This window comes from Lycorma delicatula, chromosome 9 (genome assembly GCF_047948215.1).
Source record: "Lycorma delicatula isolate Av1 chromosome 9, ASM4794821v1, whole genome shotgun sequence".
NCBI classification, from domain to species: domain Eukaryota; kingdom Metazoa; phylum Arthropoda; class Insecta; order Hemiptera; family Fulgoridae; genus Lycorma; species Lycorma delicatula.
The window spans coordinates 47,478,079-47,505,321 of record NC_134463.1 but is presented as its reverse complement, the minus strand read 5'-3'; the positions used below and the strand labels follow the sequence as shown (position 1 = coordinate 47,505,321).

Genomic DNA, 27,243 nt, shown 5'->3' with positions numbered 1-27,243 from the left:
TTATATTCCCGAAGGAGACAAGTGTGAATAATAAAAAGTGATCTGAATATGTCAGAATTTTAGTCAGAAATAGCATGATAACATTTACATTAGTGAGTTCATGTAACATGACCCAGAGAGGTTTAAAACACTCTTTTATGTACACATATGGTGTAATAAAATTTTTTAATCGTGGTATCGGGAACAATAGAGCGAATTCATGAAAATATATTGCGTATTTTTTCATGAACAATTTGTTAAATTTTTAACATAAAGGAGATGGAATAATACCGTTTGAAATATTACATATGATATATTTGACATATTTAAAATATATATACATATTACATATTGCTGCATTATCCAGTTATACGAATTTTGTTTCTTTGGTTATAATTAATCACATAATAAGCTGAAAGCTTTTTTTTTTTGAGGGGAATATGAAATGACAAATTTTGTATTGTGTTTGAAATGGCGTGCCTGTCCGAGGATCGAATCAGAGACTTTTCTGATCAACTGTTGAGAAGATACAACTCCGCCACGGAGTAGTTGAAAAGGAAGTTGATACAGGTATGCGGTAAACGTTCAAAGGCTCACGTTCCTTTGAAAACATTCACTGCTACGCTGTTTTTAGTATATATACCTTTTTCCCTTCATGTGATGAAACTTTTATCCATTTTGCGTTTAGATAAAATACACGTATAGTTTTGTGAAGAAAATTTCTTTGTGACCAAGAAAATATATTACCACGTCTTACATAGTTGACAAACTACGCATAAAATTATAACATATAATTTATCCTTCAAAGTTACTTTTTGGTATCCGCCCCGTACATGTTCTCCTGACACAGAAGTTAGGTAGGTATTATCATATATATATATATATATATATACATAGCATACACATGTAAGCCTATATGAGGTAATTTTTCCTGTCAGTTATAAAAACTGTATACAACTAATAAATATTTACATAATAAAGAAACTATTATTAAATCTTGTATTTTATTACACTATCTTTTTTTAATACTGTTTATTTTAATTTTTAGTACTGTTTTTACTTTCTTGTACAAAGTAAAGGAAGTATTGAGATGGCGAAAAATTTCGGTTTTTAGATTTCAACGGAAATATCCATTTTGACCATCCCTGAATCCATTTTGACTAGCTTCTGCGTAACGTTTGTACGTACGTATGTACTTTTCTCGCATAACTTAAAAACGACTAGTCGTAGGATGTTGAAATGTTGGATTTAGGACTATCGTAACATCTAGTTGTACACCTCCCCTTTTGATTTAGACAATCGACTGGAGCAAAAGTGTCAAAAAGGCCCAAAATCCCCCCCAAAAATTTTTTTTTTTTTTTTTTGCTTAACTGCAATAATAAGCCCTCATTGAGAGTTTTTCAACGATATATTATAAGTGGTACTTAATTATTTGGTTCCAGAGTTATATCCAAATAAAATTTTAATTAATGAAATATTTCGATCTTCGGGGAAGGCACATCGGTTCAAATCAGGCTTAATCTCCTTTTTTTGTAATTTAAAAATATTGCTTTATTAATAATTATTAACCTCTTATTTTAAAAATAAGAGGTTAATAATTTTAACCTCATACCCTAATATTGGTTAATATTTTAAACCAACATACTTGGCGTTTATAGACCTAGAAAAGGCACTCGATAACGTAGACTGGAATAAAATGTTCAGCATTTAAAAAAAATTAGGGTTCAAATACAGAGATAGAAGAACAATTGCTAACATGTACAGGAACCAAACAGCAACAGTAATAATTGAAGAACATAAGAAAGAAGCCGTAATAAGAAAGGGTGTCCGACAAGGATGTTCCCTATCTCCGTTGCTTTTTAATCTTTACGTGGAACTAGCAGTTAATGATGTTAAAGAACAATTTAGATTCGGAGTAACAGTACAAGGTGAAAAGATAAAGATGCTACGATTTGCTGATGATATAGTAATTCTAGCCGAGAGTAAAAAGGATTTAGAAGAAACAATGAACGGCATAGATGGAAGTCCTACGCAAGAACTATCGCATGAAAATAAACAAGAACAAAACAAAAGTAATGAAATGTAGTAGAAATAACAAAGATGGACCACTGAATGTGAAAATAGGAGGAGAAAAGATTATGGAGGTAGAAGAATTTTGTTATTTGGGAAGTAGAATTACTAAAGATGGACGAAGCAGGAGCGATATAAAATACCGAATAGCACAAGCTAAACGAGCCTTCAGTAAGAAATATAATTTGTTTACATCAAAAATTAATTTAAATGTCAGGAAAAGATTTTTGAAAGTGTATGTTTGGAGTGTCGCTTTATATGGAAGTGAAACTTGGACGATCGGAGTATCCGAGAGGAAAAGATTAGAAGCTTTTGAATTGTGGTGCTATAGGAGAATGTTAAAAATCAGATGGGTGGATAAAGTGACTAATGAAGAGGTATTGCGGCAAATAGATGAAGAAAGAACCATTTGGAAAAATATAGTTAAAAGAAGAGACAGACTTATAGGGACTTTTGGAGAGCTGAATCAAACCAGTCAAATGACTGAAGACAAAAAAAAATTTTAAATACTTTTAGGATAAATTATAATGCAATAACAAATAAAAAAGTCTGAAAAAATATCAGAAGTTTTTAACGAAATAAAATTTTATGTGCTTTTCATTTTAAAAAAATGTGTAAATGTAATTTAATATTGTACAAGGAAGTCATGTGTTGTCCACATCAGATTTTTTAAACTAAATAAGTTAGAAAATTTTCTAATGCAATTCATTAGGTCAACAACCAGACAAACAAAATAACAAAAACAAAAGCAGAAAGCCTCCGTCCAAGATGTAGGACTTTATCAAGACAAACGACGATGACAAAAACACCAGCAAACACTTATATACCCCCCCACCAACTAATCTAACAAAAACCAAAACTCCCACTACTAACATTGTTATCATTTTCATAGATACTCCCTACACCACTCCATGATAACATTATGTTACAACCCAAACAAAAAATACTAATCCTAAATTAATAAACCTAAACTACAAAAAAATAAAAAATAAATAAAAACAAATAACCACAACCCAGCAAATACACAACCCATTATAACTGCATTACCCTTTAATTTAAAACACATTAGCATATATAATACTTAAATTAGTTATGTCCGTTCTATTATTTATAGAATTTTTAAGTGTTTGTTGGTGTTGTGTTTCGTCATTTATGGTGTTTGTCTTGAAAAAATCCTACATCTTGGAGGAAACGTCGAGGTTTTCCGCTTTTGTTTTTTTTTTGTTTGTTTGGTTGTTGACCTAATGAATTGCGTTAGAAAATTTTCTATTATCTATTGATCTGGGTAATTTTCTAATTTATTTAGTTTTTTTATTATATTTGTCTAACCAAGAACAGAATTTAGTTATCACTTTATATATATATATATATATATAATTAAGGATATTTTATGCAGTATATTTCTTGGAGTTAAAAATTAATTCACATCAGATGATAGGAGAATAGCATTAAACCAGATTAAATGAAATGCAACCAAAAAAAAACTGTGAAAATAACAAAGAAAAATTATAATTTTTATTATTCAGTTAATCTGATTCATAAGAGTTTGAGGTTAACTACGTAAATGAACGTAAAGATACGTGACGAGAATCAATAATTAAAGAAACAAATGATGTCGAATTTATTTCAATTTCATTGAATAAGTGATTATTTATTAAATTAAATTGAAACTAACAGTACTATTCAACGCAATTTTTTCGTACGAAAATACGCTACTTTCCATACATAAATTGTACATTTAAATCAATTGTCCCATCTTTCTGTGAGTTTTTTTATTCCAGTAGTAAAAGATTGTTCACCTTGATAACCGAGCCGTTCTTGATGTCGTTATTTCTTAATCTTCTATTGATCTATTGATTGTTACCGTACTTCGTGTCACGTATGTGAGGACCAAATAAAAAATGTCTGGTAGTGTTAGTTCGGGATTGTAAGTTGGATGTAGCAATACCTCCCAACCCGACTTTTGAACATACTGTGTCTTGATCAGTATGGAACCTGGAATTTATCATGCAGAAGAATTACACCTTTTCAGAGAGATCCGGGACGTTTCCTTCATATTGTGGGTTTCATTTTATTTTATAACACATTCAACATTAATTGTACGTTGTTCTTTTAAATAATTGCAATAAATTGGGATTTTATTATCTCAAAAATATCCTTAGTAACACTTTACTGTCTGGTAGACTTGAATTTTTTCCTACAGGTTTAACTCGGGGTTTTCTAATATTTGGATTCCGGTTCAAAATGATAAATTTAAGTTTCATCAGACGTTATTATGCGATTTAAAAAGTCAATCCTTCTCGCTAAAAACCGTTGTATATGTTTAACAAATATAAATTCCCATATTTTTATGATAATTAGTCAACTTCTCGGAACCAACCTTCTTTCTTTTTCGTGTTTAGCCTCCGTTTACCGTTCAGATAATACTTCAGAGGATGAATGAGGATGATATGTATGAGCGTAAATGAAATGTAGTCATGAACACATTGAACTTCTGAAGCCATATTGGAATTTCAAGCAATGAGCGCGCTGGTAATTCGGCAAAAGAGGCTTGTTTCCAGCCTCCATTCACCAATCCCGTTATCTCGAACGATTTATCTCTTTTCTGAAGAGCGTAGTTTAGGAAGAGTGGCTAAGTGAATGGTTTGCTACCATCAACAATAAACTTCGTCCAGTTAAGATGACTGTATTACTGTAGAGCTCCTAATGAAAAAATAACCGTCACTTTATTTCATTAAAACTTTCATTAAAAGAAAGTTCTTTTTGGTGAATCTAAGGAAGAAGGAAGATTTTTGGAGATAAATTGTATAAGTGTTCCAAATTCAGGGTTTCATAATGCCGGAGTTAAAGACATGTTAATTTGTTCAGATTAATTTTCTTTTTCTTTTCTTTTTATTGTTTAGCCTCCGGAAATCACAGTCAGGTATTACTTCAGAGGATGAAAGAGTATATGTATGAGTGTAAATAAAGCGTAGTCTTGTACAGTCTCAGGTCGACCATTCCTGAGATGTGTGGTTAATTGAAACCCAACCACCAAAGAACACCGGTATCCACAATCTAGTATTCAAATAAGTGTAAAACTAGGACTTGAACGCTGGAACTCTCGACTTCCAAATAAGCTGATTTTGGAGGACGCGTTCACCAGTAGAGCAACCCTGTGCGGAACTAACCTTGAACTCGTCTTGCGGTAATTCAGCTTTTCATGATTCATGAATAATGGAACGAACAATGTTGATATTCGTACTACTTACTGATTTCAGCTATTTTCCAATTTTTTTATGCGTCTATTTTTGAGAATAAGATCATTAAAATTATTTTTGCAAAGGATCAGTCGAAATTTTCACCGGTTATTTTCTACCATGTAAATTGTTGATATTTCTGCCAAAATTAAACTATTCGATCTACTCGTAAAACTTTTCACTTTTACCGTTTTAACTCCTCGATTGGATTTCGGCTGGTTTTACACCTTCATAAAACAAAAATTTTAACACAGCACGCTGTGATTTTCATTTTTGTTCACAGCACGCTGTTCTTCCACGATATAAGTTTTAATCAGAACCGAAATTTTGAAATAAACAAAAGAGGTTATACTATAATGGAAACTCTATGTGAAAGGTACTAACTTGAACGTCAGATGGTTTCAGTTAATTATAATAAATAGTGTTTCCTCTGTTGCCATTTGTCTCTTTAATTACTTAACGACCCTTGTATATTGTACGGTGAAATATTTGGCAATATAATGCACAAATCATTACGATTAAACTTCATGTACTCTACAATACTGACATGCTTGTTATGGAAGGCTTAATATAAGTATTAACGTTAAAAACCGATATAAAATATTTTATTAACTATAATTAATCAATAATATATCAGCAGTTATAATATTTAAAAACATACATCTATTGTAAGTTTTGATACGAGTATGTTTCTTAGATTTCGCTCCAAAAATAAAACTAATTTAATCTCAAGCTACCAAAGTAAAACTTTTTTTAAAGGTGAAGTAAAAAAAATAAAGAGATATCGTTAAAGGCACCTTTGAAGAAAACATCAAAAGGTTTTATGTGTTAAAAAAAAACTAGGTCCAAAGAAAGAAACCATAAAAGAAGTTATTCTCTAACAAAACTAAGCAGAACAGAAATATATTTACTACCGCAGACATTAAGAAGTAGCTAAACCAAAAGAAAATAATTTCAAAAATCTTAGTAACCTAAAAGAAAATTATTAATATAAAGAGATATTTATAAATTAATCGGTGCCTAAAAGAATTTAAGTATAAGTAAAGAAAAATATAAATTGTAGAACCATAACATTATCGCGTGGGTTATGTGTGGTGGGGTGGAGAATCCCCACTTCAAATAAGGTATTTTTTATTATAATTTTTCAAAAAATTAGACAGAAATTTATGTAGTATATAAATATATTATAAATCTACTCTTCCGTGAATTTCAATTCATAATAATACGAAAATTCTGACTAAGATTTCAACAATACAAACCGTTATAATTTATAATATTGATAAAAATAAATTCAAGGTTAATTAATTATCTACAAAATGTAAGTAATTTAATATATAATTGTAGAATGCGTTTAATAAATTAAATCTACGTAAGATCTTTTAAATATAATTTCTGAATTAAAGTCCTGAAAGTTGATATAAAACGCCTACAAAAATTTGTTAATAGTATTTTATTATTTCTAGTAATTTTTATTATTTCTATTTTAGTATTTATATAGAACAGATAAATACCAAATATATAACAGATAATGAACCAAAAACAGATAAATACTTCAGTTTTTAGAATAACTAGTATTATACAAATAATTCCAGTAAACTCTTTTTTTAATTTCATCAATGATACAACCTTTTTAAAAAAAAATAATTGGGCAGATCTGGGCAGGAAGGCCGACTTTTCATTAATTTAATTTGGTTTAATATTTTAAATAAGTTTTTAATTTGCTTTAATATTGCTAACAATAGATTCCGCAAATAAAGAAATCCAATTTACAACATCATAACGAACTACGCTTCTAATTTGCGTCTATCAAATTTTTACGAGATTAAATTGAGCATAAATTAGGAATAACTGAACCTTCATAAAATTTTACTTACACAACTTCCGATACATTACTAAAGCAAATCTAAATTTCAATGAAATCAATTTGGAGATTTTCGAGCTACAAAATTTTATGCATAGGCATATATATATATAGGAAATAGGATAAAATAGGTACCAGAACTCCAGTACTCCAGCAGAAGTACTAAAGTTCTGCTGGAGTACTGTAGTTTTTATATCTAACGTAAAACTGTTTTGCTTCATTAAAAAACTGACTTTAAATTTTTTTTATTTACTTCTTATTGGCTGTATTTACATTAATTTCTCTACAATTTTTGTTATTAAATTTTATGCATTTATTAGTCATTAACAAAACTACTGCATTATAAAACTTAAAAAACTTGTTTTTCGACACCGAATTCTGATTTTTACTTCGAATATCTAAAAAACCTACTGGAGTTAGAGTTCTGGGATCTATTCTATCCTATTTCCCAGCTAAAATTATATAAGAAAGTACCAACTTAATCCTTAATTTGGGTCCCAAAGATTACAGTTCGTCTTCTTTTTATTAAAGAGCTGAAATTCGGGTCAAATCTTTGCAAGCCGTAACTCGAATATAAAGCGTTTCTAGACCTACATTTATGAACTTTTTCATTATTTTCATCAGTAGAACATGTCCTGAAAGTTTCTCTATTTCTTGGTGGTACACACTGTTTAAGGAAACCCCAATTTAAGTCAATGGTATTTTAGAATCCTTTATCCTATTTAATTTTGGTCAAGGGTCAGAAATTCAAAATTATATTCAAAGGGTTGATATACTTTTTTCATATAATTTAATTCCCCTTAGAAAGTTATGACGTTTTCTGTTGATGTTTGATTTTATTCAAACTCCAAGAAAGTGATCGGAGGAAAAAATTCTTTTTCGTCTCTGGACTCAAAGGTCATCTTCAAAGATCTTATACAATTTTTTACTTATTAAATGACTCCATTACATTATTATGTCACCTTGCTTACGAATTTGGAATAATTTCATTCAGGAGCCGGGGTTAATAAGTCTAATAATTATTGTATCAGGTAAGGTATCGTTTTGTTTGATATCATAAGACGGGATAAACCAATATTTATGAAATATAATATATTGGTTTCTATATATGAGTCATTGATATTTTTTTAAAAAAAGAACGGGATCTCATGGAAACAGATTATGGAATTTAAAAAAAAATGTTTGAATTTGTCATAATTTATGATACATTATCTGTTTTTCAAGTTGTGCTGTTATTGAAAATGTCATATGAGATAGCTGTGGAGGAATGGGTAGATCAATCAAATGGGTTACAAATTTGTTTGCTAAAAATTTTTTTTTTTAGAATTTAATATCTTCATTCTACATAATTTTTATGGTAAAAACTTCATGATAAGGAGTGTTTAATTCAGACCTACATTTCTTTATTGAAATTTTCATAACTTTACTTTAAATATTTGCATAATTAAGTATTTAATATTTATAAACCCTATGGCATATTTGAAATAAAAGTCTGTCAAGGGCAAAGCTGGGAAAATTATTGCAATCCTTAGCCAGCATTTTATTTGATCATTGTTAATGAATTTTATTATTCTCGTATGACTACGATTATTAATCAAGTACATTATTCATTTTATTATTCTCCAATGAAGGAAGTAGAGTAAAACAATACTAGTATTCATTCATTTCCGATCTGTATCTATAAGATTCATCACATATAATTGCCATTTTAAAACTTCATATATTTAATAATTTGTAGTATGAAAAATATGATCAAGTAAATACAATCATTCAAAGTGATTTTAATGTTGGTAGACTGGTTAGTAATGCACATCGAAGCATGTAAATGGATTGGGCGCTGTTACGTTAAGTGGGTCGTTTTCGATCTGTCAGGGTGGTGGTCCTCCTCACTTCCTTACTTCAACTTAGCTGTAAGGCACAGGCTGTTCAATATACAGAGCTAACTAAGATTGTCCAAATAACACTTTAACTGATGAGTGATTGCTGCATTTCTTACCCCTGAAATTTATCCACGTTAATGAAACAGCATTCGCTGATAAATTCTTGTCATGGTTGTAGCATGTGCAACATATAATTGTATGAACAGATAGAAGAAGAGGAGAGAAATAAATTATTCCTGTAAATACATAATATATTTACAGTTATTTCTTGATTGTTTGTTTCATTTTACTGTACTGTAAATAGACGTGTCAGTTGTAGTTCCAGGAATGGTGTGAAATTCCCCCACCTAGTTTTCATTGAAAAGAAAATTCAATAAAGTTGAGTACAAAAGATATCATTGAAATTTGATCTCCTTAGAATAGATTATGCAGCATTTATGAATATTTAATCTAAACAGATAGTTTATAATTTAAAAACCGAAGTTATCAGAAAATACGGATTTAACTTGATTAAGCATGAAGTTGGCTAATCTTTGGGTAATATTTATTCGTTTGATAAACAAAAATATGTGTATGAGACGTCATGAATTGATTGAATTGTGTTCATGAAAAACTAAATTATTTAAGCTCTCTGCTAAAGAAGGTATGCGCCTGTTTGTGTGGGTCTATGAAATTTACTTGCACTCCCCACATGTGAGCTCACCCTATATTTTTCTTCTCTAATGTATTAGAATTATTTAAAAAATTGAAATATTTGCTTACCAAATCTTTTTTATAATAAAAAAGATAAATTTTATCTGTTCAGTTCTCCAGCTTCTTTAGAAGAAGTATTTTTATTCTTAATTAATTTTGTTAATGGAGTAGTTTTTCAAATGGCATCATCGAAGGAAAATTATAAATGTGTCATTTTATTTATAAATGAAGTAACATCAATAACTTATCACAGAAAATGAGAATGTCAATTTTAAAATTTCATAAAGTAGAATTCACAGTTCTAAATGTACATTTCGATGGAACTATTCCAAATTCACAAATAATTTATTTCATGTGCTTTGTAAAAAAGCTGACAACACAGTTGTACGACTTTCCCGTTACGCGGCTATTTATAAATAAAATATAATTAATATTTTAATGAAAAATTGAAAAAAATCCCACGTTATAATTACAATATAAATATTGGCTTAAGGTTAAAACCGCAAAAAAAGCTTTCATTTCAACAAATTTATTAAAATCTTTTTCAGCGGCCTTGAAAATGTATAAATTGATACCTCGCACGACCATGTTTGTTACTTCTTGCGCGAACCCCAAAATGGGAGTCAAAGTTCAAATTTATAATTTTTTTTTTAAAGCAGTCTTAATTACAATAAAAAAGAGAAAAAAGAAGAATCTTAAAAAATCATGACCTTTGTTTGGGTTCCGCCGTTTGGTGGGTTTTAGGGCTCCCAATTAATTAAAGAATAATGTATATGCTAATTAGACGACAATTGAAGAAACAACAAAGAAAAACAGCCATCATAGCGATCACAACAATGCTTCAAAGTTTAGACCATTGTTTTGGGGTGAGGGTGTGATTTTGCAAAATACCTTTTATAAATATTGTTATTTTCTAATTAAAAAATGTGCATAAAAAAAACATATGACTTAAATTAGGCGAAATCTCGAGATACTGAGGGTGAACTTGTTCTACAGCTTCACCCCCTTACCTTTTTATCTTTTACTCTTTTTTTATCTTTTAAGTTTAAAATTTAATGCTATCAATGCCCCATATAAATAGTAGTCTGACCAAGTTTGGGCAAAATCGTTCCAGCAGGTCTGGAAATAAAAGACGATTTAGAGGCCAATACCGAACACACACGCGCGGGCGCTTACATACGAAAATTAACATCCGGAAAATTTCCATCCGGTTTTTTGGCTCCCTTAGGGGTCAAAACGTCAAGATCCGTTAAAAATCGCATATTCCCAAATTAGGCCGATTAGAATACTTTCCCTTCTAAAGCTATTTAGACATAAATATAACTAGGCTACATATTTACTGAGAAACCCTATTTCTGAATCAATGGAATAAACCACAATATTTGTAAAATTTATTAAATTTCTTGAGTTTGATTTGCCAGTTATTAAAAGAAATAAAATCATTTTTATAAATTTTCTAAAAATTGACACTTTATTTTATATAAAACTATATAGCCATTTCAGTTTCAATGGAACCATCTTCAGTAGTAACAATCAGTATTATTGAAATACGAAAAGAACATGTAGCTTTTGTGGCGATCTATATGTAACATGTTGATTACCGTATTTATTGATTGTTACTACTGAAGGTGGTTCTACTGGAACTGAAATGGCTATATAGTTTTAAATAAAATAAAGTGCCAAGTTTTGAAAAATTTATAAAAGTGTTTTTATTCACAATATTTTGGCTATATCAGACCCTCCTAGCAAATTAAAATTAAGCTGTAATGCTCTATCAGATATATCTGTTATTGAATCAAAAAACGGGACTGTTGATTTTTAAAATATAGAAACGTTTAATGAATTCCAAAAGAAACAAGAATAAACCTAATAAGTTATCCGACAAACATTTTATAGTAATCCTGAAACGAAAATTAGTGATACTGATACTAAGGTCTAACGTAGCCGACGCATTGGAATTATTGAGTTCCAAAAAGCACCTTCAATTTGCCAGTTTAGTACTGCTGTAAAATTTATCAGAATGATAAACAAAATGATTATTTAAATAGTAGAGGTCCTTTTGGGAAAAGGTTTAAAGTTCCAATAAACTTAATAGATATTCAAGGATGAAGAAATGCTATTTGAGGTTTACTTTCTACACTTAAAATAATGGCATACAAATTTTGGACTACCCTAGAAAAGAGTCTTCGAATTTTAAAGGTCAGATTACTAGCATTGGATTTTAATTATTTTTTAATCTAAAAGTGAATATAATCATTTACCTAAAGGGGAAAAAATTATTGCTGTATAAAACTTAAATGTTGTGACAATAATTTACAAAACTAATTTTATTCAGCAACATGTATTATGAAATAAACAAAAATATATATATATGCACTATACTAAGCATACAAAAGATTAAATGATCTGTACATAATAAATACTTATTTAGACAAATAACTCATTCAATTATAAAGCTAATGGATAATTAATTTAATGGTATACTGAATACTTTAAACATATAGTAGACAAAATTACCGCATAATTACATTCCATGAACGGATGTCTAATCACAACACGCACAGTTCAGAAAAGTGGCTAAAACCCAGTGGGATTATTCTAATGAACTGGATTGAATTAGTCTGGCTAAGTTAGGAGAGTGACTTAAGAGTGGGAGATACTCTGTACAGGATAGGACAGCGTTTAGTACCCTAGTAACAATCCATTTATATACTACATCGTTGGTAATCCCTCATCCATATTCTTTTTTTCGTTGTCAAACTGAAGTTATTACAAATAGAAAATATAAAACAACGTTTTTCGGTTGTTTATTCAGAAAAATAATCAACTATAAATTTATTATTATTATAAATAAAAAATGAGATTATAAATATTCATAATTATTAAAATTTTATACCTTATCTTTTTCAGACATGTGTAACACCGGAAGTAAGTGGGGTGACATCATCAAGTGGAAGAAGTCGCGATGGACCAGCTGTTGTATTGGCAAGCAGTGAAATGAATGATAATAGTGCACCGAGCCCGTCGAATGTATATTATTATAATATTATACTAATGATAACATCAACAACATGGTTACATTTTGCGATTACTTGATTCTTAAAATAATTATAAACAAAATCTGCATATTTTTTTTGTATATAAAGTGTACAGATATAAACTTAAATATTAAAATAATGATAATGTAATAATAAAAATTAATTTAATATATACATAGATATATAAAAAGAACTGCCTTTAGTTGTTCGTGCTATCAATTAAATATTATAATGTTATTAAGATTTTGCAGTAAAAATACAGTGATATTACAAGTTAAAAGACTTCAAAAGACAAACAAGATAAAAATTACACGTAAAAAATTATTTATGTACACAGATGAATGATAAATACATATTATATAAATGTGTGTAAATAAATAGTTTTCATGGAATTATGATTTTCTTTTATGTTAAATTATTTTAAATAATTTAAGGAAACATCATCATCATCCGTCATGGATTAGACTCATTGGCTTGTTCCGGCATCATCGCTTTCTTGGGCGTCCTATATCTCTTCTTCCCCTCCGTTTGTACCTCAGCCTTGAGAAGGAATTCTACAAACCGGCATACGCATTAAATGGTCACTCCATCTTTTACGATATTCCTTTAATGTAACCATTAGTGGGATCACACTTAGCTGTCTTATTATCTCCTCATTCCTTATTCGGTCTATTTGAATATATCCTTTGACCGTACTCAAAAACTTCATTTCAGCAGCCTGAATACGTGACTCGTCCCAACTCCGCAAAACCCACACTGCACTACCATAAATAAGAATAGGCATGACCATTGTTTTGTAGAATCTTTATTGAGTGTTCTGTTCGGCCTGTTTTCCTAATGTCCTGCTTATTAAACCACAGACTCCCCCAAATCGGCTCAGCTTCTTATCGACATCTGTATTTCTGTCGTATGATAGATCACAACCGATAATTAAAAAGGTCTACTTTTATGATAAATTATGGTAAATGATTGTGAATAAATGATTGTGGTAAATCTAATTAATCTTTAATAGAGATTATCATATATTACAGTTAAAATAATTAGAATAAATTTGTTATAAAACCAAAACTATTTTTACTTTCTGGACAACCCTAGTACATATTTTCCTAAACAAAAATCACACAAAAAATGTCGGGGAGAGGGGCGATCAAGTGATGTAGAGAATTTATTTTCTTATTCTGAAAAAAACATTAAAATTTTTTATTTATTCTAACATTATGAATCAGTCCTCGAAATTGGCCAGCAGCACTTGAGGCATTGTGTATGTATTATGGAATTATTAAATTTAAACGTAAAGGGAAAATGAAAAATAAAAATTATATATTATTATTATTATTATTATTATTATTATTATTATTACGATCTCAGACATACTATCTCTTAATTTTTTTTCTCTCTCTCTCTCTCTCACACTCTCTCGCTCTCTCTGTGTGTTTGTGTGTGTGTGTGTTACTGTTGTTATCAATCAGTAGATTGTTTGCAATAAGTTTCCGGAGCCTTTTCTCTTGAGTTGTTCTCTTTAGTTGTTCGTAGCTCAAGCAATTAATGTCATCCATACCCTGTCTTATGTATTTCAGAAAATTCCTTTTTCTGTGGTTTTCTCTTTAGTCAACCCCTAAGTAATCCTCTGCAGGACCCTCCTCATGTCTCAGTATATGTCTAATTAGTATCACCACTTTTTTTTATAGTCTTCCAGAGTTCTATTCTTGTACCTCTTCATTAGTGAGTTTGTCCACCATCTGATTTATGACATTATCCTATAGCACCAAATATGAAATGCTTTTAAATAATTTTTCTTTGAAGTTCCAACAGTCCAGTCCAATTCTCATTACTATAAGGGCTATATTTCAGAGGTATGCTTTAAGCAACTGTTTCCGTTTTTCTAAACTAATGCTGTTGGCATTTAGTAGCTCCTTCTTTTAGTAGAAAGTCTTCTTTTCTGTTTAGCCTTCGGAAACACCGTACGGTATTATTTCAGAGGATGATATGTATGAATGTAAATGAAGTGTAGTCTTGTACAGTCTCAGGTTGACAGTTCCTACGATGTGTGGCTAATTGAAACCAAACCACCAAAGAACATCGGTACCCACGATCTAGTATTCAAATCCGTCTTTAGTTGAAGGTTATATTTGCTAGACTGATTCTTCTTTTATATCTCTTTTTCTTCTACCGTTTGGTGTTATGACGCTTTCTAAGTATTTAAATACCTTGATCTGCTATAAAGTTTATTTTTTTAAACTAAATTTTTACTTTTCCATTATCTCTTTCACCATTTCTGTTATTTTAATTATATTTATTTAACAGTTAACATAGTACAAAGCTAAAAAACTGAAACCAAAAAGAAAAAATAAACGGATTAAGTAATAGGTAAAAGTATGAAACCCTTGTCTTTCTTTAAGCCAACTTTACATGGCTTAAGATTTACTTTACGTAAATAGATTGGTGAAAAATGTCATAGATACAATTTATTGTGTACGTGCGCATGTACGCACACGTATGCATACCAATAAATATTTTAATGCTTTACTCCCTACTTTTACCCTTGGTTTTATGATTAAGTAAAATCAGTGTGAATCACACAAGATAGCAGCATAAAATATATCATGTCGTGTATTGTATATTAGTTTAGGTAAAAAAAAAAAAATGACGTAATATATTTAAAAAGAACAAAAATGCCATTGTTAAATTTGTTTCTTCCATATAAAATAAATAAAAGTAAGAAGATAAATGAGACAAAGTAATTAGAAAGTTCTTTTTTTTAATAAAGTAAGATAAATAAATATTCAAGATTCCCAAGTGTGTAATTAAGTAGTAATTGGAAAAAAAATAAAAAATAAAAACAAGGAAGCTTTGAAGTCACTGATTACCACACAAATAAAGAAATTTAGTATATTTTTTTATAAGTAAAAATTTTGTTTCAAGATTAATTTCTTTGTTTCCGAAATGCTATTCCCTTACTGTTTTCGGTACGATTTTTTACGAAGCATAGAATCTTATTACCTAAGGTATTTTTAAATTAGTATGACACACTATGACTTCTGTGATTTATTAAATAAATTAATTACAATTAAAGAAGTACAAAGAGTTTTTATTTAGATTCGATTGATATGATGACCTTATGTACCATCTGATAACATTCAAGATTCATCTGGTTGTATTCATATAAACACAAATGAATCCAATTATATGCCATCAAGTGTTTAGTTGAAATTTAGAAGAGAATGTATTTTAATAGAAATGAACAGACGGATCTCTCATTATCTTCAAAAAGCTGCTATATCACAAATGGGCTTCATCGCAAAACAAATTGTTAGAAAAGGGTTACGGTATAAAAGTATCAGTTTTTTTTTTTAAATACGACATATCAACATTAAATAGGAAGGATAATTCGGGATATTACGAATGAAAAAAATAAAATATAACAATTTATCGTTAAATTAAAAATAAGGAAAACAAATTTGTTAATAATACACATGCATATCTAACACATAAGGTCTCGCATATTCCTGAGAACCGTCACTTGTACATGCGAAATATCAATTTAAACACCATTACTCGTTCACCGTTTAACATGTATTGCAGTGATTTCCAAACTGCGTGCGGCGGCGGCGGCGGCCCGGGAAGCCGCGACCTCTTCACAGGAGCGCCGCAAATATTGTAATAGCTTCATAATTAATTGAACCAAGACATTTATAATTATTAAATTAGTGTAAATAAAGTAAAAAAAAGTAATGAAGATACACAAATTTTATCTCTTACTTACGAGTAGTCGTACTTTTATTTAGGGTAGGGCGTCATGGAAAAAGTTTAATTGAAAAAGAGCGCCGCGACTTGGAAAAGTTTGGGAACCACTGATGTATTGTACAATCTGCGCTCTACTAAACGAGCAACATTCGACATAAACCTTTTTTTCTTTTTTTTTTTTTTAAAGTGTAAAATGTTGTACATACTATTAATAAACACGCATTGGTTTCTTCTAAATGGTAAACATTTTTATATAAATTGTTCGTTGGTTTATATAATAAAATTACTAAATGTTTAAGCTGAACTTAATATTTCTACAACGTATTATCAGTAGTAAAATGATAATTACTTTTAATTTATCCTGCTGTCAGTAGTTTAAACTTTTCCTTCTACCCACTTATATTACAATCGTTAATTAGCTTGTAAGTGAATAATTTTCGAGCTCATGTAGTCCAAGAATCACGATACAAATTTTGTATAATTTTTAGAATTTATAGTCGGTAAAAAGATTTAGTATTACCGTTTAGTATCTACCTTTTTCGTGTTAGTTAATTCTGAATTATTAGTTTTTTCTTTTACCTCAAAACTTGGAAGTAAAATATTGCTCAGCCAAACACGAGAAGTTTCATGTAACATATTAAAATCTATTTACTAATGAAACTGAAGCCAATCGAGTAACACAGAAAAAATAATAGAAAGATCATAGTCATCGGATTTGTTGGATACTTTTTTTTTGAGATGACGGGCATCGACTGCATAGGTCATTTTACCCAGTGTGAATGGAAATTTTTAGCGTATGAAAAATTCCACGGTCGACCGGGATTCGAACCCAGGACCTCCGGATGAAAGGTTGGGACGCTACCATTTATCCACGGATATCGGCAGACATTAGGTACTATTAAAATAAAAATTGAAGAAATTTTAGAAAATTAAAAACGTTGAACAGTAATTCATTATTGCTTTAAAGAAAATCTTAATTAAACCTGTCACTATGTTAGACAGTTTTAATAAACGTCCAATTTGTTATGTAGTTGACAGACAATTTGCCTGCTTCAGGGAAAAGTAAAGAGAAAGCGTGAAGAGAACTTAATTTTTAAAGAGGAGAAAAGATAAGCCTATTCTTTACGAGTTTTCGGTGAAAAAGAAAAAAAAAGAATTAGATTAATCTTAATTGAACAACCACAAATTCAATATCAGATTTAATCATTTAAAATTTCGGTTAAAATATATAACAATAATTATAGGAAAACTGTATATATATATATATATATATATATATATATATATATATATTACATACACACACGCGCGCACACGCACACACACGCACACACACACACACACACACACACACACACACACACTCACACACACTGGTATTACAGTGTAGAAATGGGTTCATATTTCATAATTGAAAGACATTAGGAGGTAGAAACAAGTGCGGATCTAGGCTACATAGTTACAAAATTACTACTTCATGGTTTGCTTGGAATTTTTGTCCACCATCACAATCCATCACAATAGAACTTCTTTTTAAAATAAAACGGTGAAGATTTTATACATATTTTAATGTAAAATTTAGAGAAAAACTATGGAGAAAACTTTCTCCATAAATACCTTTGTTTTTTAATTATAAGCAATTAAAGAAACAAAAACGGAAAAAAAATGAGCTAAAACGCCTAATAGTAACTTTATTTTCTCTTCGTATTGTATTAGGTAAACCATATACTACATCTATACTATATTAATAGATAAACCACATATACAATAAATAAACCGTGGTTTATCTATATATTGACGTTGTTCCGGTAAAAACAGTGGGACTATATAGATGTATCAAGGCATTTTTTGAGTAGTATGATATAGATTGTCCTAGTATAATAGAATTGGTTTATTTTTTGTGTTAAAATAATTGAAGTCATGGATCTCGATGTTGCGACTGTACTGTAAAATTTTATAAATGTTATTAACACAACCATGACAATATTAATAATGAATGCATTATTAACAATCGGAAATATTATCCTTTTACCACATCCTGACCTCCGGTAGGAGAAAACAACTGCCTTGTGACGATCTCGGTCGCCCCACCTCCTCTATTCCTAAGGATGATCCTTTTAGCACATCCTGACTCCATAGGGAAAGACACCCTTTACCACCCCTTCCGAGGCTAGCGCTTATGGGCTTTACCAAAGGTCGTCTTCGAATCCTCGGCATATGTCATATTTCAGTCCAACTTATCCAGGATGCAACCGATCCGAATGCCACGAGCGACATTCCCACCGATATACTACGGGGAACTCAAACAAAAAACATCAACCATGTCTTAAACAAGACTAAATGGACTACAATATAACGAAAACGAAGGAACTGAACTACCTACCCGAATAGGTGTGAGTTCACCACTCAACGCCAAACAAAAACACGAATACTGCAACAACATTAACACAAAACAAAACGTAACTGAAAACAGAACAATAACAAAAGTAAAAGTATGGGAAAAATCAAATCGTGGCTGTATATACCATCAGTAATCCTTTCTTTTGATAAATAGAAAATGAAATTCTACATAATTTCCCTTTCGGCCCGGCTTCTCCAGTTTACGCGGAGATCCAACGCCGACCTGAAAAGATCAAGCCGAATGATGGTCTCCGTGCGCATCAACTCATACATTGAGCATTCATAAAGGATTATGGTAAGCATCATCCAGTTGTCTACACATTCCAGAATCAATTTCCGTAGTCTGTCCCTGAAAGCGCCATGGCCGGTTAAGAAGTTGCGTGACATAATTATTAGGGTGTACCCAAGAGGCGTCCCGTAAACCAACAACATTTGTAAAGAGATCATCAGTATAACGCCCACCCTCTGTCTAATTCCACATAACCTGGCACTGTCTGTTGTTTAATCTCGAATTTTATCTGAAGTCAGCTCACCGGGACTTCTTAGTAACATAACGCTGTTGTTTCTCAGACGCAATCAAATCTATCGTTCACGCCTGCAATCACCAAGACTGTCTCCCGTGATACAGAACGGTAACCACCCGTTACCGTAAAAATATAAGGCGTTGAGCCCTAAATAATATGTCCCGATAGCTTTTATATTTTAGCCTATTCGCCCAAACTGGCGCTGCATACAGCGTAATAGCCTCGCACACGCCCTTATATAGGATGCTCATGGTCTTAAAGTTATGACCCCAATCAGGATTGACCACATGTCGAATACCAAAGAAGGCCCTACAGGCCTTCTCTGCAACGTATTGAAGGTGCTTCTTAAATTACAGTTTCTCATCAAGAAACACCCCGAGGTACTTTTTAACTTGAACATGCTTGGTACGCTGGCCTGACATCCAAACTCGAACTTGCCGACTTACTGCCAAACGGTTTTTTAGTAGCATCATCGTGGTCTTCTCCGGTCTGAACGTCATCACATGTTGATGACCCCACAACCCAAGCATCCTGCAAACTTGAGTGGTAAGGAGTTCTACCTCCTTCCACGAGCATCCATCGACTAGCAGAAGCATTCTTTTAGCACAAGTAACAATTCTGTAAATGATATGAACAGTCCTTACATACACATATTTATTGTTTTTCAACACATCACGAAATTTTTAGAGGTGCCATATCATAACCCTTCCCCGAATCCATGAACACTAGCATACGAGTACGAGTAGCATATGAGTGAAAAAGATGAATCTTGACTCATCTTCTTCATATGTTTCTCAATGTGTTAAAAAATCAATTTCTTATTTCCTCGGGTATGGTTTACAAAAACGAATGTTTTTGTAAACCCTTTTTTTACAAGAGTAATTAAACTTTATATTACAAATATATGAGAAAAAATCCGAAATTTGAAAGGATAGGAAATCGCGGAAGCTATAAAGTTTTACAACTGAATTACAAAAGAAAACTTTGGTAAAAATTAGGTACTTTTTTTTGTTTATTAATAACTGGAAAATAGTCTCATAGTTTAAATTACGGGTATTAAACATTAATTAATTTAAAAAAAGAAAAACAGGCTTAAAATGAGCTATGAATAAAATTTTCTTTATGCTTAGCGATGAAATACCACATACGTAAATATATCTTAATAGATAAATTCATTAATTTTACGCCCTATAATTTGTTTTTTTGTTAGTCGCAGTAGGTAAATGAAAAAACAGACAGAATAAAAAAACTGTGCATAATTTAAAGCAATATATATATAAACTAATAATAAAACAAACAAAATGTGGGTTGCTATACTTATACATTTAAAATTTATAAGTAGGAAGCCGGTATATTAATAAAAAAAAAAAAAAAAAAAGATAAAATGTTTCGTTACTAAAATAATCAACGTTAGAATAGAGAAATAAATGAACATAACTAACAACTGATAAAATTAATGATGCTTTTTCGGCCGTATTGTAGAAAATGTATGGAACGCGCTAAAGATAAGTGGTAGTGAATTATACTTGATAGATTATAAAAGGGACTAGCTCTGTTGTATTTTGATTCAGCATAAACGGAATAATTTAACCATAAATCAGATATGTCAGTATAACTTATACAAATAATTGATTGCCGGATGAGATACGTTGCATGAAGGTTTAACTGCCACTTTTCATTTTAGTCAAGACCGAAATGCTTCTTTTTTTTGGGGGGGTTATGTTCGGTGTAATTTTTACTTCCTAAATATATGGCAATGTACACACGATTATGAACGATAATAAATGAAAAACTTTTTCGTACACGAATGTTATCATAAAATGTTTGGCAAGAGTATTCTCGGATCGTTACTTTTTGCACGCATCTCATACATTTGAAACGCAAAAAAATAACTTTGTATTTTATAAACGGTTATTCTGTGCTTAACGTTAGGAAAAAGATTGAATATATTTTTAATTGGTCGTTAGATAATCGATAATGTAATACAGAAAACAAAATACGAAGGTCTTTTCTTTTAATTGTGATAATTGTGATAAATTTGTAATAGATCAATTTTTTTTTTTTTTTTTTTTTTTTTTTCTTTTAATGGATAGAAAGTTTAAAACCATAACATGACCACACTTTGAACACACCCATCCGGAGGTCGGAAGTTCGAATCCCGGTAAGGTAAGGCATTTTCACACGCTAAAAATTTCCATTTCATTTCAATCTGAAAAAAACAACTTATTTATTGCTTATTCTTATTTACATTAAACACTACGTACAATATAATTTAAGTGAATATTTCATTACATAACAACCATAATTTTAAAGGATTTATAGCTAATAAACAGAGGAAAATGTGTGCAATAATTTTTTATAAAATGATTAAACAAAATTATTTCCATAATTCAATGAGAACGTTGTAGTGGAGAGGTTGCAATACAGGATGGTTTAGTCTTTATGAATGGCGCTAGCTCGGACGGGACACTTGCTAAACACATACCCACGGTCTGCGTCATAGTTTTAAAAATAATGTTCTTTAACAGAAAAGATACATTTTTTTTTAATGTAAGTATAATTTATTATTTATAATGTATTACAATGACGTCACTATGACAAAGATTTATAGTTGGGTATGGATGCTATTTTATATTGTTTCTATATTATTCATGTCTATGCATGCTAGTGGTTATAATTACTATTAATCACTACTGAACAATATGTTTTAACTACGTAGGTTCAAAATAACATTCGTTTAACACTTCTTTTGTTTTTAACAGACTGTATTGTTGTTTTCCGATAAGTTCGACAAATTCATTCTAAGGACAAAACGATTTAATTCGTGCAATCGAAAAAAGAAATTCTATATAATTTTCATTTTTATAGTAATGTGAGTGAAATGATTTTATATTGTTGAATAAAACTGATGGTTGAGAACGACAAAAAGCATAAAAGGGCTGTAAAGGATTTATAGCCCAGCTTTCGAAATAGCTACCCGTAAACGATAGCTATATTCGTTTACTGCTAATGAAAAATTTAAACGAGACAAAATTTGTTAAAATATGTTAACAAGACTGGAAAAACAATATATGGACGTTTCTCCAAACGCAAAACTCCGAAAATCATTTTATCCGAAAAATTATTATCCAAATACTGTTTGTCCGAAGCCAACAGTATATTTAATCGGAAGAAATGAATAATATAATTTTCAGTAGTAATATTTCCATGACAATGAAATATTATTTGAAATCAAATTTTGCTGACCACGTAGATCGTATTAGTTTTACCAAAATTAATTAGCTTTATTCAAAATTTTAATTTACTCAAAAATAATTGTATTGCAGCTTCCTGCTTGATTTAATAGTTTGAATATAATATAAATCTAACAACTATACCAGCTGAAATTGTCAGTAATAAACCTTTGCTGGACAGTTATGCATATTATAAGGGTAATCCATACAAAGATAAAATTCATTAGAAATGCTATCGGCTATGCCTTTATAAGGAATGCACCGCATGAGCAATCACGATCATTTTCGAGCCTGGCCAGGAGGTTCATGTTTTGAAAAGTCCCGCACAATCAAAGCAATTACATCCACCAAATTACGACCAATGCGATGCGAAACGGATTAAGACAACCTTGAAAAGAAACGCCGAAGAGCCTCTGAAACATCCGCCAACACTACTATTACATACCCAATTCGTTAACGGTGCAGTTAGCCAACTAATAGGACGGATTAAATATATTTGAAGTTTTGTTTTCGAAGAAAGGATTGTGAATCGGAAAAATTATCTGTATTAAGGTTAATGCTGCACGTCTTTTGAAAAATTTGTCAGTCTAATTTCTGTGTAAAAATAGATGAGATTTGTCTCTTGCAGGATAAATATAATGCCGATAAGAGGATAACTCTAGCAATGAGTTTTCAAAGGTATATGTAGGGTATTCCCGAACGTAGTGTAGAAACCCTTCTACGAGTTATTAGTGAATATATTACGCTAAATATAATTATTATTTCGATTAGTGACTATCATATTACGGTCAACTGGTATGAATTTCAAACATATTACAATAAAAAATTGGTAAAGGAAATTCGTAAATCCACAAATGGGTGCACTTACCCATATAATGGATTGTATGGGTAATTATTTGGACGGTTGCAAAACGTCGGAACAGAAAAAAATTGTTCCTAACCAGGCAAGTACTTGAGTCGGCATCGAAACGAAATCCAATTAACGATTCATTACAATAGAAGTAAAATACTTCGATGTAAAAGTTTTATGATCAGTTCTGACCATAAAATTACTTGTTGAAGTATAATTTTATACTGAACAAAACAAGTTATTGATTTTTTTTTTGAAGTGAAAACTTTTTAGGTGCGTTGTGTCAGAATTTTTTATACATACGAATTACATGGGAACATGGGAAAAAAATCGCTGACTCGTAATCAAAACCTGTAATGTAACGCAAGACGCTAAGCATATATATATTTATATATGAAAGGGAAAAAGGCATCGAGCGAGAATATATATACGCATGTATGAGTGTATGATATAATATGTAGTAGCAGATGATGGGAGGTGGGAAAAAAAACTGCCGGTGATTCACAATAATTCACCCTCTCTATCGTTCATAATAATAAAAAAATAATAATTGTTTAAATTCAGTGTAAGTGTGACGTAATATATGTGAAGCTTTTCAACACCTAATTTATATGCATTAAAAAATCATTAACCTTAAAAATATTATCGGTAAAGATTGCTATTTATTGTTAAAAAATTATTTTATATAAAATATTCTGGTCCTGCAATTCTGTGAGGGCGAATTTCGCTCGCGCTAGTATCCCGAGAACAGTGGCCGCTAAAACACATGAGACTAAAACCTATCATCCAGGTTATGGCAAAGCACCTTTTTCGGTTAAGCCTTTCAAAATCGCGTTAAAAATGTCCTAGGACGCACCGTTTTCGAGATAAGCTCTTTCTTTAATTAACGAAAAATATGTCTGAGAAATCCCGTTTCATATGTAAAATATAAATAAAATAACATCAGCTGTCAATAATTAGCTATCACAACTGTAAAAAATTAAAAATCCACAACACCCGCTTTCGCTGAAAGTAATGATGACTGGTTGATGCAGAATATCATTATAAATTTAGAACGTTAAGTGAGTAGCTGTTAGATTATAAAAACCAACAATAATTTTGAAGTTTGAATCGTAAATAATAATAATTGTATAGATTAAATAATGGTCAATGATATACACATATATCGCTGACAGAAATGATGATGTAGGTCATCATACATTTAAAATTAATCATGCTGTTTGCAGTTAAAATATATATTTTACTATGCATTTTTCAGTAAATCAACTGTTTCAATATGTGAACACATATTCATCATTGAAAGTAGCCGTTCTTTAATGTATTCGAATAAACCCGTGAAAAGAGACATGGAGGTTCAATAACCAATTTCTTCGTTGGTTCTTTGTTGTAATTTTGGAGGCATCACATACTCGTGTTTACAACGTAATTTAGAAGTAAATCCACTCTTTCAGTATGAAAATTTAACTACAAACAGGAGATAATCGTGGAAAACACACGTTCAAATTGTGCGTCAAATTGGTTTTAGGGGTCAAAGGTAAAAGTGACTATTGAATGTAAATATTATATGCTACTTTTAATATATATTAATTCGAAACGATAGCGATTCCATACAAGTTTTCACTTCGGCCGTGCGGTCTTAAGCACACGTATTTTTTTTTTTTTTTAATTATGGTTTTTAGTATATCATTTATTCAGCAAAAAATCATCAAGTTTCTATTACATTTAAGTTAAATGATTCTAAAAAAATAAATGTTTTAACTAAAAATCAGGAACTGGTTATTTCAAAAAGTAATGTTATGTCGAAAGTTTGTTTATAGTAAATACAACTGGCTACTAAACATATAAATTTATTTATAAAATGCAATACAAATCAACGGAGATGGACTAACGTAAACCCAAAGAACAAAAGATTAATTTATTGTTCCATTCAGCATAATATGTCTTGATTAATAAATATTTTTAACGTTGACCACAAAAAAGTTAAATATTTGGATAACGTATACATATTCAACAGTTAAAAGGCACTACAGTTATGCTCGATGGAAAACTTTAAAAATGGTAACATTATTTGTTATTCAAAATATTTCGAAAAAATATTTTCTTTCTATCATTGAAAAGTTCTTCCACTTCTCTAACCTTTTCTTTCAGCCTCACTAATGCCATGTGAAATTTTATAAAAGGCAGAGTCTTTAAGAAAATAACATCCCTATCTCGCTTGTCTTATCTCGTTTATATTTAATATTAGAGTAACTTTATTCGTTGATGGTTTTCTGATCGCTTATTTATTTCATTTTAAATTTCATACTAAAATATATCTATATATAGACTGTTTCAACCATGTAGAAGTTCTATAAAATTTAATAAAGTTATTTCCTTTATAACAGTAGTAATATTATTTCTCTTATTCAATATAATTTGTACGCTAAACTAGCATATAATTGTGACGATTACTGAATTCAATAAATAAAAATAATAATATATTTCGTTATTATAATTTGTTTGAGGTAAGTTAATGGAGATAAAAATCATTTGTTTATTTTTATTTTTTTGGTGATTAATTCACTATATAAGTTCGAAGCTTGTGATGAGAGTATAAAATTAAAATTTTTGTAGCGTTTGAAAAATGCCATACCTAACCGGGATTTCGAGATGCTACCACGCGACCACAGAGATCGGCAGTATTTTTTATAATAATTCTTATAAAAAAACCAGAAAATCCATAATACTGAATTTTAAAAAGTAAATCCTTTTTTCAAGAAACAGTGGAGGTAAAAACTTTATTTTTTTTAATTTATTGAATAATATACAAAAATTACATTAGTATAAAAAAGAAATTACCAAAGAGTGCATAACTTCCCCGGCAGCCAAAAAGTTACGCAAATTTTACTATCAAGGACTGCGCCGTCAAAAAATTCTACTTCAAAGGAAAATGAAATGGAATATTTAATTATTTAGGTATGCTAGTAAACCCACCGGGTTGGTCTAGTGGTGAACGCGTCTTCGCAAATCAGCTGATTTCGAAGTCGAGAGTTCCAACATTTAAATCGCCGAATTGCTCCATTGATATGTGGCAACTTAGAAAATTGTAGTAGACTGAATAATGTTGTTAGGAATTTTTTAGTAGTGGCCATAAAAAGGGTCATTTTTGCCTTGATGAGGCCCTGAGAAGGACAATTTTATCAATGGCTGAATACAGCCACTGGGATATGCTCGGCTTGACCATGGTTGTAGTCTGAGAATTGTGGCACGTTCACTGGAGTTGGACCGAGCTTTCCCTCTGCGGTAATTAAGTCGCTACTATTGTAATAGTGGCCTCCAGAGCTCTGCAGAGTTGGATCGCGGCGTCGGTCGTCTTCCGGTGTAGCCGATGTCGTTCTCCCTGAGCGGTTATCGTACGGCTTCGTCTTCACCGCTAGCGGGTTTTGTGTCGGGCCAACCAAGTTGCTGCTCTGGCCTCTTCTTCTTTTAGTGGTGATTGGAGAGTCGGGAGCAAAAGTTCTTGCTGTACAGTTTATAAAGCTGCCAGCGGGTTGAGGGTGCGGCCCGCTGTGGTGGGGAAGTTGCGCAATCAGTTGCTTTGGTGGGAGGAACGCGTGCCCAGGCGCATAGATCGACCGCTAATTCCCTCGAAATCTACCGGCTACCATTGCGCTCGGGGATAGCAAGCACAATATATGGTAACAAGCTATATAGTATAACTCCATAGCCAAGAAAGTCAAAATTATAATAGGT

At 30.8% G+C, this 27,243-nt stretch overlaps 1 protein-coding gene across 1 annotated transcript in view; it reads left to right on the top strand.

Moving 5' to 3' along the window:
* Window positions 1-13,090, top strand: part of LOC142330199 (alkaline phosphatase-like) — an 887,512-nt gene extending 874,422 nt beyond the window's left edge. Inside the window, exon 10 of the mRNA XM_075375322.1 lies at window positions 12,633-13,090. Coding sequence (XP_075231437.1) covers window positions 12,633-12,818 — 186 coding nt within the window. The 3' untranslated portion in view covers window positions 12,819-13,090. The remainder of the gene's footprint in view (window positions 1-12,632) is intronic.
* Window positions 13,091-27,243: the final 14,153 nt, after the last annotated feature.